The sequence below is a fragment of the Drosophila obscura genome, unplaced genomic scaffold (assembly GCF_018151105.1).
Source record: "Drosophila obscura isolate BZ-5 IFL unplaced genomic scaffold, ASM1815110v1 contig_200, whole genome shotgun sequence".
Lineage (NCBI taxonomy): Eukaryota > Metazoa > Arthropoda > Insecta > Diptera > Drosophilidae > Drosophila > Drosophila obscura.
This window is the reverse complement of record NW_024542791.1, coordinates 3518595-3532257: the sequence shown is the minus strand read 5'-3', so window position 1 is coordinate 3532257 and position 13663 is coordinate 3518595. Positions and strand designations below refer to the sequence as shown.

At 39.6% G+C, this 13663-nt stretch overlaps 5 protein-coding genes across 5 annotated transcripts in view; 3 read left to right on the top strand and 2 right to left on the bottom strand.

Moving 5' to 3' along the window:
- The window catches only part of LOC111076214, a 46128-nt gene extending 33849 nt beyond the window's left edge, over positions 1–12279 (bottom strand). Inside the window, exons 1-2 of the mRNA XM_022369909.2 lie at positions 12071–12279; positions 9320–9784 (exon numbers count right to left, since the gene is read on the bottom strand). The gene's annotated coding sequence lies outside the window, so the exon portion shown is untranslated. The remainder of the gene's footprint in view (positions 1–9319; positions 9785–12070) is intronic.
- LOC111076240 lies at positions 1184–1896 on the top strand. Its single transcript, XM_022369937.2, has 3 exons — positions 1184–1415; positions 1481–1613; positions 1674–1896. Exons 1-3 carry the CDS (start codon positions 1319–1321, stop codon positions 1789–1791), a joined length of 348 nt encoding a protein of 115 aa, XP_022225629.1. The 5' UTR covers positions 1184–1318; the 3' UTR covers positions 1792–1896.
- On the top strand, positions 2075–3197 carry LOC111076251. Its single transcript, XM_022369948.2, has 5 exons — positions 2075–2182; positions 2240–2363; positions 2411–2709; positions 2804–2936; positions 2993–3197. The coding sequence occupies exons 1-3, from the start codon at positions 2083–2085 to the stop codon at positions 2529–2531; spliced, it is 345 nt and encodes a 114-aa protein (XP_022225640.2). The 5' UTR covers positions 2075–2082; the 3' UTR covers positions 2532–2709; positions 2804–2936; positions 2993–3197.
- LOC111076259 lies at positions 3705–4363 on the top strand. The gene is made up of 3 exons (XM_022369961.2): positions 3705–3882; positions 3967–4099; positions 4162–4363. The coding sequence occupies exons 1-3, from the start codon at positions 3777–3779 to the stop codon at positions 4262–4264; spliced, it is 342 nt and encodes a 113-aa protein (XP_022225653.2). The 5' UTR covers positions 3705–3776; the 3' UTR covers positions 4265–4363.
- Positions 12280–12710: 431 nt separating the features above from the next.
- LOC111076874 lies at positions 12711–13175 on the bottom strand. Its single transcript, XM_022370902.2, has 2 exons — positions 12924–13175; positions 12711–12858 (listed from the first exon to the last, which is right to left on the bottom strand). The coding sequence occupies exons 1-2, from the start codon at positions 13139–13141 to the stop codon at positions 12756–12758; spliced, it is 321 nt and encodes a 106-aa protein (XP_022226594.2). The 5' UTR covers positions 13142–13175; the 3' UTR covers positions 12711–12755.
- Between the last annotated feature and the right edge of the window lie 488 nt (positions 13176–13663).

The window sequence follows — 13663 nt, the reverse complement described above, 5'->3', positions numbered from 1 at the left end:
TTTATATATGCAAATACCATATCCGTATGCGTATCTATGTATAGCTCTATTGCTGTATCGATCGAATATTTCTTTTTTTTTAGGTTTTTATTTATGCTGTTCAGCGCAGCGCAGCTCTAACGGGGCAGCAGCGCTGTTTACACCCCAGGGTAACAGACTGTTACCAGTACCCAACTCTCTGCTAACAGTCTGACTCTCCTGACTCCAGCTGACTGTTGGCTTGCTCTCACCTGCTCTCACTTACGATCCACTTGGCTCTCGAGTAAGAAGAACTTATGATCCACCCTTGATCCACACTGCTACACTGCGTAAATATGTATGTCCGTAAGAACTCTTTCTACTTTTATCTACTTTTGCTAGTATCAAAACTGTAATCTTAATAAACTAAAGTCTCTCTCTCTCTTGAATGGTGACTGTCTTGGTACTTATACCGCAAGCATTTATTATTGAACCTCTTGATGCTTATTCAATCGAACAGCTGACGGTGTGTTTGTATCTGGAACAATTAGCCAGCCCACAATTAGCGTTGAGATGAGTTGATGCATATTTCAGGAGCAGACCCATCTGAGGCCACTCGCAATTCAATTAATCTCGACCGAGGAACAATGGAGGGCCATTCGCTAATTAAGAGCACGGCCTGATATAATCAAAACAAAACACCAGATAGACTAGCAAAAACACACACGGTGGAAACCCAACCCCTAGGTAAAGGCACATACCGAATACGTGTGCACTCGCAGATGCATCAATTATGTGGCCCCACTAATTTGTCTACATTTTGGATGCCTAAATAATTGCAGACAGTTTTGTCTTTGGGGTGGGGTGTAGATAAGTTGGCATGAACAATCAGGGAACACAAGCCAATATTTGCATTTGGGCACCACAAACCCCCCCACCGAAAGACAGCGTCACATAAACGAATTATGCAAGGCAACAGAGCAGCAACAGAGCAGCAACAGAGCGGCCAACAGAGCAGCCAACGGAATGACACAAGTCGATGGTAAATACTCGTGTGTATGCACATAACTGGATTAACATATACGATAACTTCATCAGCATATATATCCTCAATCGTGGGTATCCTTTCTCTCTCTCTGCCTCGCTCTCTGTTTTAATTAAAATGCGCATACGAAACATATGTATGTATGACAGGGTAGGCACTGCCCTTTACTGCCAGACGTGTAGTATGTACTTATTCCATAGCTGGAACACATCGACAGCTGCTCAGAAAATCGAATTTTTTAGTCGAATTTCCTGAAACACACAACCGATCCGATCCGATACAACACTTTGGAGGCGAGTGAAGAATCCAACAATTATGCCGCAATCCACAGTAGTTTATACAGTCCTTGCTTTAATGCTGATGCTGCACTGCGTCAATGGTTTGTTCAATTTTCAGATATTCGCCGACGACGGTAAGTACATTTTTTAGCTATTAAACAACTTATGTAATTTAAGAAGATTCCCTACCCCCCCATAGCACATCCAAATAAATGTGTGATTGATGGTAAGGCAGATACTCGTTTGATTCTCGACAGTGGCAAATCGGATAAACATCCCGATAAGTGCGTCCTGGTCGAATGCCATCAAAATGGTTGGGCTCTGGTCTACGAGTAAGTACACATTCGATTTAGTATTAGTTGTGCCCAACCATCAATGGTAATCGATTATAGATGCAAAAGGGTTGCACCACCGACCAACTGCGAGTATACCGAAGCTAAGAATCCCAATGCCCCATATCCCGACTGCTGTGAGATGGATGTAATGTGCAATGATATTGCCTGGGATTGAGATATGTCGCTTTACCGTCTGAATGTGTGTGTTTTCAAATTTGTAAATTTAAATTTTTTGTTTTGTTTTTGGAAAAGAAGAAATGTACAAATAAATAAATTCTTATTGTTGGGCATCTAAAAGCAATGGTCTTTCCCATTCCTTTCGATCAGCATCCTCGTAAGATTGTAAACAGTCCAAATTTCACTCCATAAATTCTCAATATATTAAACATATTTAACGTACATCTTATCAAAACTTGTCAACATATTTCTTTTTTTGTATTAAATTTTGTTTTAATTAAAGCTTTAAATGGCCGAAGGATACTTTAAGCTACTGTCATTAATGGTGCTGGCAAGTCTTCTGGTCAGTAGCCAGACGGCCGAGTGGCAGATACGCTACCACCATCCCAGTGAGTCTGCCCCGCATGCCACGTTTGTGTATTCTCCCCATTCAGCCCATTCCACAGATTTCCCTGGCAAATGCACCATCAATCCCAAGCTGGTGCTCAACGGGGGAGTGAGCATCAAAGATCCGACGCACGAATGCCGTCAAATTGTTTGCGGACGCAATGGCATGGTGGTGTTCCAAAGGTGAGCAGAAGATGCGCTTCGATTCTCGACTAATTGACTCTCGACAGCTGCGGAGTGAGTGACCTGCCGAGGAGCTGTCGCTTTGGCAACTACACCCATCCAGAGCTGCCATATCCGCAGTGCTGTACCCGGAAAAAGTTCTGCTCTGAAAAGAAGGCCGGTCCATAGATGTCATAGCATAGGTGGCAGCTATCATTTAAATGTTTTTTAGTTCGTAGTAGTCTCTAGTCTAGATACAAAATGTTCCCTCTGAAATTTTCAATTTTTTTCGGTTTTCTTATTGCCTCATGCATGTCTAAGGAAGCACCTGCTGTTCAGTTCTCCTTGAACAACTATATGCATGGAGGTGAGCATAAATATATACATATGTACATATATGTATGTATATCAATCAGGGTAAAACTGAAGATCTAATGAAATATCCTATAATTTCTTTTCAGCCTATCCCGGTCGGTGTGTCATCGATGTGGACCCATCATTAATCACTCTAGAATTGGGACAGGCCGTCACTTTACCCAACTTGTCCTGTGTGGTGCTCATTTGCATTGGCGATGGCTATGGCGTGCTCTACAAGTAAATATTGTCTTGCATGCAACAATCGAATTGGAATTATCCCTGTCTGTCCACAGATGTGACCATTCGAGTCCGCCAGAAACTTGCCATTACGGAGATTTCCTGGATCTCAATGCTTTTTTCCCAGATTGCTGCAAGCGCAAGGTTATATGCAATTAAAATTTAAAGTCAGTTAAAATTGTAGTCAGCGTAAATTGTTTAAAGTGAAGATGTAAATAAAATAGTAACAGAAATACCATTTGTCGGGTCAAGCAGCATAAATACAAAAATTCTTAGTAAATAGGGGGCAGAGCCTAAAGTAAATTCTTATTATTTTATTGTCCACTATTTGCACTGTTTACTGTTCATATAAACATTGCTACCTGCCATAAGCTTACGCACGGCAGCGGCCCTTCTTTCGCCTCTCCCTATCCCGCCTTCTTCTCTTCGTTCCTGCAGTGACAGCGTCAAAGCTGTGCTCTCGCGCTTTATCTCTAGTTCGAGCTCGGCTTAGCAGCGCAGCCCTGAGCTAATGCTCTCCTATCGCTTACTCTCGGTCTCTTCTAGCTTAGCTGCCTAGGGCACGGACGTCACGTCAGCTCTTACACTCAGTCTTGACGCTGATCGTCATTCTCATACAAATATACATACAATCCAACAAATTGTATTGTATTTACATACATGTACATACCTCGTATTCGCTAGCTTAGCACCATTCTCCTACGATTATTGTGTTTTATGTTATGGATGTTATCCATATCGAAAAAGTGCTTTCGTTCTGCTAGCAGGCATATCGTTGGACGTCATATTTATGTACAAATATCTTAAAATAATCTTAACGAAACTCTACTCTACAACAAAATGTTGTTCTCTCAGAAATTTACACTTATTTTCGTGTTCGTGTTGGGCTTGAGCATTGTGCCGCACATATCTGCTGAAATGTCCGTAAATAGCTACGAGGATCCAGGTGAGATTTGACATATGTACATACATACAAGGGCAGTAAGTGCTGTATGTGTATAAAAGATCTAACGAAACACATCCTGTTCAGCGTATCCTGGTCGTTGTGTCATCGATATACCGACTTCAGTTGTTCTGCTCTCCGCGGGACAGGCCTTCAAACTGCCCAACATTGACTGTGCGACAATATTCTGCATTAGCAATGGCTGGGGCATGCTCTTTACGTAAGTATTCTTGCTAGTAGTAGTACTAAAAGTGAATGAATATAGCTGGTATTCCCACACAGCTGTGAGAAAGAGGCACCGCCCGATGATTGCCGTTTCTCCGAGCCACTGAATCCGGATGCCATTTATCCAGAGTGCTGCAAGCGTCGCGTTGTTTGTGATTAAAGATTTCAATCGTCAACTGATGATGTTACTAGTTAAATTTCAATCTAAATTTGTCAAGCAGAATTAAATACAATAAAATCCCTTCGTTATACTGCCGGACATGCATAATTTTGTGGGACTTTGCTTGACTTTTTATTGGTTTTTACGAGCTTCTTGGCAGCTATGTATGCCCGTGGCACATTTGGTCGGCCAAGGTTCTATCCCTGCAGTTTTGCTGCATTTTTGTATATCCTTTTTGCCGGCCTTCAATGGATGGATGCTTTGGCATCCCATGGGATGGCAAATAGTTCCAAATCAAACCAGAGGGCCACAACAACAACATCAACTCGTGATGCCGGAAAGATAAAGGGCAGCGGAGCGGAGTGCAGAAATTGCAGAAACCACAGCAACAACACTAATTGACATTTGAATGCGTTTGCGTCTGCGGGGGCATGAGGGCGATGCGGATTAAGCTCCATTGCGGGTCAAATGTTTCAGCCTCGACAACTCGGGGTCCCATGTCCCATTGGGCCATCGCAGTCTACGGCCAATTGCATTCTGACCTTACACGCTTTTTCACAAAAGGGGTATAACTATTTTTTTGAATTTAAGTCATATTTCGGGTATATCTATTTGAAATAATTAAGAAAGCTATAGAGAATATATATACAGATCGTGGAATGCAGATATTGAATCTAATTAAGGGAATTCTACTCTACCCTAAAATGAACATATATAAAAAGTTTTGTCTAAAAAAAAATCTAAATTAAATTTAAAGTTATAAAAACTTTAAATATAGAAAAAAAACCAATCAATATTTACGATTGCAATTTTGCAGACAAAATGAGGGAACAATTAATAATTCTTATTAGCATATATTTCATGACTTTTCCTCTCAATGTGGCTCTTCCTCGTCCCTTTATAAAGATATAAAGATCGTGGAAAGCAGATATTGATCCTAATTAAGGGAGTTCTACTCTACCCAAAAATGAATAGAGCAATCGTAGGCACACTTTTCATATAATCTGTATAGCCTTAGATATTTTATTTTAGTTCCCTAATAAATATATAGAAATCTTTATTCGCTTACAGACGCTTATTGTTCGCTGGTAGATGGAATCTACCACCCATCGCACCACCCAAGTCAGAGTCAGGCATGTACTTGAGGCTAATCCGCCAAACAGAAATTGATTTGGGTACCGTGTTAAGTGCATTTAACTGAAACTAATTAAAGTCCCTGTCGTTGAAGCTGATTTGTGCATGTTTGCAGACCGTACATTGAATAAATTAGCAAAGGATTTAAACTGCATATTGAGGTACATACATACATTGTACATACATATATATATATACATGTACTTTAATAAATTAAGGCATATTGTCATTACACATTTGCGTATTTAAGAATTTCATGGCTGAGTCTGAATGCTAAACTGTGTCTCCGATTTCTTAATCGACTCGAAGAAAGACGAAGAAAGGTAGAAAAATTGTGAAGAAAAAAAATGCAGCTTAAAGGTTTCTTCAAAATTAGTTCGATTAGTTGTTGGCTTATGATTTGCAATATATATGTATATTTATCTACCATGTTCTCCCAGGACGTTCCCAAGTTTTAGACAAAGCATCCCATAAAAGTGAAGTTATAGGGTTTTTTTTGATGCTAGTGAAAATCAAGGACTGCCAAAGAAACCATGGGCTGCACCAAAGTTTTTGGAAAACCCATACACCCTATACAGTGACCGCAGTAAGTTTTCAGTCGGCAAGCCAGAGAAACTGCCAGCCTCAGCATAAACAAAAACACAAAAAAAAAACGAAAGTGAATATTACAATTTTTTGTGCTGCATAAAACTTAAGGGCAGCATAAGCACGAGACTGAGTGTGTGTGTGTGTGTGTGGCTGCCACAGTGTGCTTGTGTTTGTTAAAACACATGTACATACAACATTTACAAAATTGGGGATTGCCTGCCCGCACCCACTGTCGGAGTAAGATATGGCAAAATATATGTGTGTGTGTGTGTGTGTGTGTGTTGTGTTGTGTGCGTTGCGTGCGGGCCAAAGGTGAAGGTGATGTCGGTTGTCGGTTGTTGGTTGTTGGTTGCTGGCCAGGCTACAAATGTGTACTGAAATAAAAGGCAGCCAAGAAAAAAAGGAGAAAAAACGAAAGAAAAACTCACTAACGAGAGAGACGGCCGAAAAACTCGCTAAAGAGAAAAAATGCAAAAAAAAAAAAAAACGGAAACTGAAACTCAAATTTACCTGCTGCATGGCATATAAAATGTAAAAGGTGCAAAGAAGCTGCTTAAAATATGCAAAAACACACAACGAATATCCCGGCAACAGACACATGTTCACCGTGAAAAATGAAAGCATTAAACATGCTAGTAGAAGGCACTAAAAGGCACGAGGAAGAACCACATTGAGAGGAACAGTCATGAAACTTATGCCCAAAAAGAATTATTAATTGTTGCCTCATTTTGTCTGCAGTATTGCAATCGCAAACAATTTTGATTGAATTTTTTTCTTTATTTAAAGTTTCCATAACTTTAAATTTGATTTAGATTTTTTTTTTGAGGAGTGTAAAGACAAAACTTGATTTGCATAAACGTTAAACATATCCATTGTTTTGTTCAGTGTACCTTACATTTTCGTTCAAACATTTTTGGTGCACAAAAATCGACGAGCTGCGGTGCAAGTTTATTTATTCATTACTTTACACGCGTTGTCTGTGCCCCCCGCCAGTCGCACTCTGCCGCAATACGCAAAAGGAACTTTAGTCGTTATTCCGCTCTATAAAGAAAAAATTGAAACTTAAAAATGCACGAAACTATCCACAAGATTGTCTTACAAGATGTGGCAGAAATGGTGGCAATTGCAAATGCTAGAATGCATAAAATATGCACAGTTCTGGCTTAAGTTTCTTAAACCACAAATAGCCATCCGAAAATCCATTAGCAATCAAATAATTATAATTGTCCTAGTCTCACACAATTTAGGATAAGTGCTCAAAGATATGCTTAACGAAATGGTAAATGATATCAATTAATATTTAATTATTTAGTGTTGGATTATATTGAAATAACACAACCACAAAGCGTACTCCAACACGTCTATGTAGATATTTCTGTGAATTTGTGTGAACAGCTTTTCCAATCATATCCTAAATTGCATGTCAATCAATTTTTGACATAAAATGTCTGCATTTCATTTATTTTCATTCAATTATTACAATCTCTATTTTAGCTGGGAAATCAACTCTATTTTTGGCAGAATTATTGACAATTTGTGCAGCTGAATTACGAGTAGAATATTATTTCAAAACAAAAGGTAATTTTGCCTGAAGTGGGGAGCATTTTTCCCTTTTTATTTGGGTATATACATTTTTATATATATTCAATGTCCTCTGAAATTGAATTTTATTCACCCCCAATGTCTGTTTGTGTGGAGTGTATTGTGTTGCTTTTCTTTTTATTTTTATTTTTATTCTTGCATGAAATAAATTATGGGACTGTTGCTCTTGTTTTACGAGCTGTTGCCAAAGATGGCTGCCATAAAAATGTCTGGGTGTCGGGTTGGGGTGGGGTCGGAAAGGAGGAAGCGCCTGATTTGTAGTAGTTGGAACATGAAGTTTTGCATGAATTATGAAGGAGACAGACATCTTCCTACGACCCATCTGCGTTTCTATTATTTATGGGCAAACCAATTGGACGTAGGAGTGGCATCAGTGGGGCATAAAAATCATTGGGTGAATATTATATGCACTTGGTTAAAAGCAGCAAAAATTAAAGGCTTGGCATGGAGAGAAGACTAACAATATATCTAGTTAGAATAAAATAAATCATTTCAACAATTCATTCAAATATCAAAAATATATCCATTGAAGCTATGTGAAACTCTGTGTGCAAAATGCTAATGAAATGACCATCAGCCATCGAGCATTGAAAAGCAATTAAAAAACATTGCCATCGCTGTAAACCTGGTCCCACAACCCACTTGCCCTCCTGTCCTGTCTGACCTGCAGGAAGCACCCAATGCCATTAGACACTAAGCAGATTTGAGCTAATGGCCATACAGGCACTAGCACGGTTGGCTAATTTTAACAAACAGTTTCCATTACACGACCATTATGACCATTCCAGGGGTGAGATACGCGCCACGTTAGGTGACAAATCCTTCTTGCTGTTGCGCTTTTGTTTAACCAACTTGCCACAAATCAAAGAAGTTTATGGACAATTTAAGCTGTTTTTGTGTGGCACCGGCATGACGTCATTCATGGCAAGGAAATATTTTCTAAGAAAATAGCCACAGAGAAAAACCAAACAAAAAGAAAACAAATTAAAATGAAATAAAATCACAAATTACAAAGGCACACAATGAAGTCAATCGGCATAAACACGCAAAGAAAAACGAAAAAGAAAATATGCAAAACGATTCAATCAAAATATCAAACGAAAATAATTCTCGTATTTCCAGAAAAATAACAAATTGGGGCAGTCCCCCCAATGAATGGGGAACATGGGGGAATACTTTCAAGACTTTCGGACTCCTTGAGCCCCCCAATCCAAAGGTTTCTGTTTGTAAATTGTTGACTATTCATGTGAAATGTTAAATTTGTTGGAAATTATTTGCTTAATAAGTTTTATTTGATTATGGATTATTATTCCTGCTTAATTGTGTAAATCTCTTTTTATTGTGTATTCTACATAAGCTCTCCCAAGAGCAGACAATTTATATGGGAAATGCAAATACTTGTACGCGGCAAACAATAAGTAAAATATATGCTCGTATACTCGTTCGTATATTTAATGTATGGGTATTTCTGGTTAAATCATTGATGCGGTCGTTTTCATTTCAGATTTTAATTATGCGCGTAATTTTTCAAGCAAATTCGAATGCGGATAAATTGTTTATCTGTCTGCCTCTTTTTTTTATGAGGTTTTATGGCTTATTTAAATGATGTGGCTGTGGCTGTGGCTGCTGCAAGAGAATTCGGTTAGGGAATAATCGATTGAGCATATTCATTTGGATGGCTGGATGGAGAGAGAGAAATGAAAAGAAAATAAAAGAAATGCTTGCACTCACCTTCAGAGTAGGCCACCGACTAGAAACTGCTGTGCTGCCGCCCCCAAGGATTCACAAAAGATGCTTTTGCCAAAATGTGAGGCCGCGTAAAAAAACGGCTGAGGGACAATGAAACCAAAACGAACCACAATGGCCAAGTAGATGCGGATGCGGAGGTTTTTTCTTTTGGATGCTTGTAGGATTTGGGGTCTATGCCGCTGCGAGTTATTCTTGTCCAAGGTAAACACCAACACACGCGTTGCTCCACGAAAACACGGATAAACGGAAAAAACGTAATCCGGGCCGTATAGCCGCCTGCCACGAGAAATGTTGCCAATTCTCTGTTGTTCAGCTTAATTCATGCATCACCACCTGGCCTTTGTTTCGCCCTGCACTTCCTCGCACTCTTCTTCTGTCTCTCTGTAGCACTTTTAATTAGGCTTAACTTTTCACATCAATGGCCTGGAATTGTCTGGAATTATCTGCCTGTAATCGGTATGATGATTACTGTTTAGCATTGTTCTGCCTTCCACCTCATAGATATTACATATCTCAATGCCAGATTGAGTATACGCCGCGTCTGCGCCGTGACCAGAATGAAAATTCAATGAAATTCGCTAATGGCATTTCAATAAAGGACCAAACAAAAACCAACCAAACAAACATAAAAAAAAGACATCCTAACCACAGTGAAGCCTTTGCATGAATAATGCATTTTATTTATTATACAACGCGAACACACAGACATCCTCTGGGCCCGGGTGCACGGTTCGCTTTGGTGTTGAATAATACAGAAGCAGTCGTTTAATAATGCACAGCCATGATGAGACTCTGGGCGGACCAGTAGATGAGCAAAAGGAGCAGTTTGTAGTTGGTATTAGTTGGCCAAAAACCCTATTTTGCATAGAGGTCATCCAGCCAGCCAGCCAGCCAGCCAGCCAGGCAGCCATACGACAAAACTTTAGCCCAGATGTGCAACAGTAATGAAAAAGTTTCAGACTTTGTTCAAATCTGCTCTCACTCACCCACTCACTCACCTTCTCCCCTGCCCCACTGCCTGCCTGTGTTTTTCTCTATTTAACTTTTGGACATGCATTAAAAAAAAAGAGTAAGTACCAGAATAGAATTATAAACAGAATGCAGCACACAGTTTACAAATAAACTAAATACAATAAAAAAAAAACTATACAAATTAAGTGGAAATAGAATTGATTTATATTAGGGCTAATCCTGCTCTGTGCTTATATTTTTTGGGAAACCAACAACATCGACAAGTGTCCAGCCTGACTTTAAAAATGGTTAAACAAGGCTCTGGCTGATCATTTTATATGCATACAAAAATTGTTAATGTCTTGAGTTAATGCCAAAGTCAGAATCTAAATTTTGCACTCAAATTTTTTAGACATTCCATTTAAAAAAAAAAAAAAACCCCATGGCTACAGATGTCAGCTGTGCCCGATAAGAAATGATAATTATCGAGGATTATTATTGGCTATAATTACAACCAACCAATGATTGAACCAATGACTATAATCAAACAAATCGATCGATAAAAGCCTCTTGATAGCATTCAAAAGTGCATTGAGGAATTAAAATCAGAAATAGCTTAATTTTAAGCATCCTGCAAATGAGTCTTTGCTCCCTTCCCTGTAGCCTCCTTTTCGGGTTATTTTGTTTTGTTTTTAATACCAACTTAACATCATTTGATGGCATTGGAATAGCTCATTGTTGTAACTCGTATTGCTGCTATTGACAGAACGTGTATGCCGTTGCCTTTACAGAAGCTTAACTGCCGCAAAAGAGAGGGTGAGACAGAGAGATGGAGCCGATAAAGAGAGAGGCAAAGACGAAAGAGAGCGCAAGGGTACGACAGAGCGAGACAGGTGTCAATTGTGTTGTGTTACCTGTTACATGCCCTTGGCAAACACTACCAAAGTTCTTCTACATATACACATATGTGTGTGTGTGTGTGCATGTGTGCGTGCATGTGTGTTTGTGTGTGGGAGAAAAGCCGCAGTTTCAGCTCAGATTCAGAAACCCCACATCGACCTTTGAGGCTAGTGAGACATGCTGCTGCTCGTACAGGAATCGTAAATTGCATGCAAATGCTCCACGTATTGGCATAAAAAAAAACGAGAAAAAAAAAGCCAAGCGACAAGAAAGGACATTAAAGTTTGTGGCCTGGCAACTCCGCAATACTCTGGCAGGAGGAAACAGCAAAACACAACCTTAAGAGCATAAAATTGTAATATTTTCGCTTCATCATCCTCATCCTCATGATGATGATGATGATGATATTTTCTGATATTTTTCATTACATTGTTGTACTTTTACGACTGTTATCCTTGAGTGAAGAACTTGCCACAGGATGCTAACCCACACACACACGCACACTCATACAACCCAAATGGCTGAGCACACACACACACACACACACAAACGTAGACGCATGAGCGAGGAGGTGAGCGAGCTTTTCTAAGACCGTTAGTTTACCGCAGCAAGAGAGAAATTATAATATCTGGAGGCAGAGAGACAGCGAGAGAGCGCGTGGGAGAGAGCAAGGCAGTGGACTGGTAGAAAGAGTGTGGGCGAAATTTTCACCTTCGCACTTTGAATTTTTGTTTAATTTCTTTTTATTTTTTCAATTTCAATATATTTTATTAAAATTTATTTTTTTGTTAGAAGCAACAATTTATATATTTTGCAACAACAGTAGCCACAAATAAAACTTGATATTCGCTTAGCACTGGCTGCCACACTTGAAGCACGCACCGAAAAATCACTTGGATGCTGAATGTTTTTTTTTTTTTAGTTTAAACAATTTATGAATATATTTTTTAAATATTTACAAACGCGCCTCGCTAAAATGCACAACACACGGTATGTTGGTCCGTCGCTCGTCGAATCACAACTGACCTACGCGGAAAATGCCACGGCTCCTCGAATCGTACACTCGTAGCCTCCAACGTATACGTATTCAAAGTTTCTGAATCCGGCGCAAAATTGTACGCTCTCTATAGAGCTTTCTTTGAAACTGAGAGAAACCTTTAGACGGACATCGCTAGACTCTGCTATACAACATGATCGAGCATATAATAGTACGTATGTATAATTAATGTGTGCATTAAAAACAATCCAGCTTTATTTATAATCAAATATCCTCTGCGAGTGTCCAGATGCCAAAGACATTATTTTCCTTTTAAATTAATTCTGCTAAAAGGTGAGCTTGCAACAGAGACACCTGGCGACGAAAAACGCCTCGAATTTTGACCGACAGGGCGGCGCCATTGTGAAAAAACTGCCGTAAACTGTCCGTGCACAGAGAACGCTTAACCCATTGTCGACCAGTGGGTATTTACAAATACAAACGCAAATAAAATATAACTTGAAAAGTTTTAAAGCAGTTCACGTGAAAGAGAATCAAATATATTTGCTTTATTTAATTTTTCGAAGCTAATTAGGCTTTAAGAATTTCACGATCACAGCAGTCGGGATAGTCAGCATTTGGTGCTTTGTACTTGCCAAACTTTTGGCCAGGCAGCAGCCCAACAACTCCACATCTAAACAATATAATTCACAATTCTTATCTCTTTTAAATCGTATAATTCAGTTAAAAAACACTCACGTCTGTATCTGTCCTTCGCTATTCTTGCCGCACACCACACGGGCACACATTTTGGGATGACGAGCCGACTGGCCGTCATTCAGAACGAGTCCATCGACCACACATTTGCCTGGATGAGCAGGGTCTTTAAAAATACCCCGCGAGACAGCTGCCTCAGTCTCAATGGCAACAAGCAGAACAGCGGCGATCAGCAAAAATATTCCTGTAAGCAGCTGCATCTTCACTTCATCGATTCAGAACTCTGACTAAAAAGCTGAGCGTAATCTCCGACTTAATAGGCTGGCCTATCTTTCGAAGAGGGCTGGTCAACCGGTTCAGCCAACCAAACTAGATGTGAGTGCGCAGAGTGCTTATGGATCCACTCAATTATCATTTGAATGCTCATGAAATTATCAATATACTCATTTGGGATGTCATAGATCAGCATTGTTCCGTTCAACGTTGTTCCGATTTTATTAATTCACTCATTGTCTTATGAAACTAGCAATATGTGAATGTCATTTGTACAATTTTGTATTATTTTGTGGGTTCTTCAATAATTTCACGACGACAGCAGGCGGAATATTCAACTTCTGGAGCTGTTGCCAAAACTCATGTGTGTGTCCTTCCTAGGCTATTCCTTTCACACCACAAGAGTGCACAGATCTTAGGCTATCCGTCGCTCCGAATTGAGGGTATCAATCACACATTTGCCTGGATGGTCCAGGTCTGAAAAGTCAGCTTACATTGAATCTGCCTCA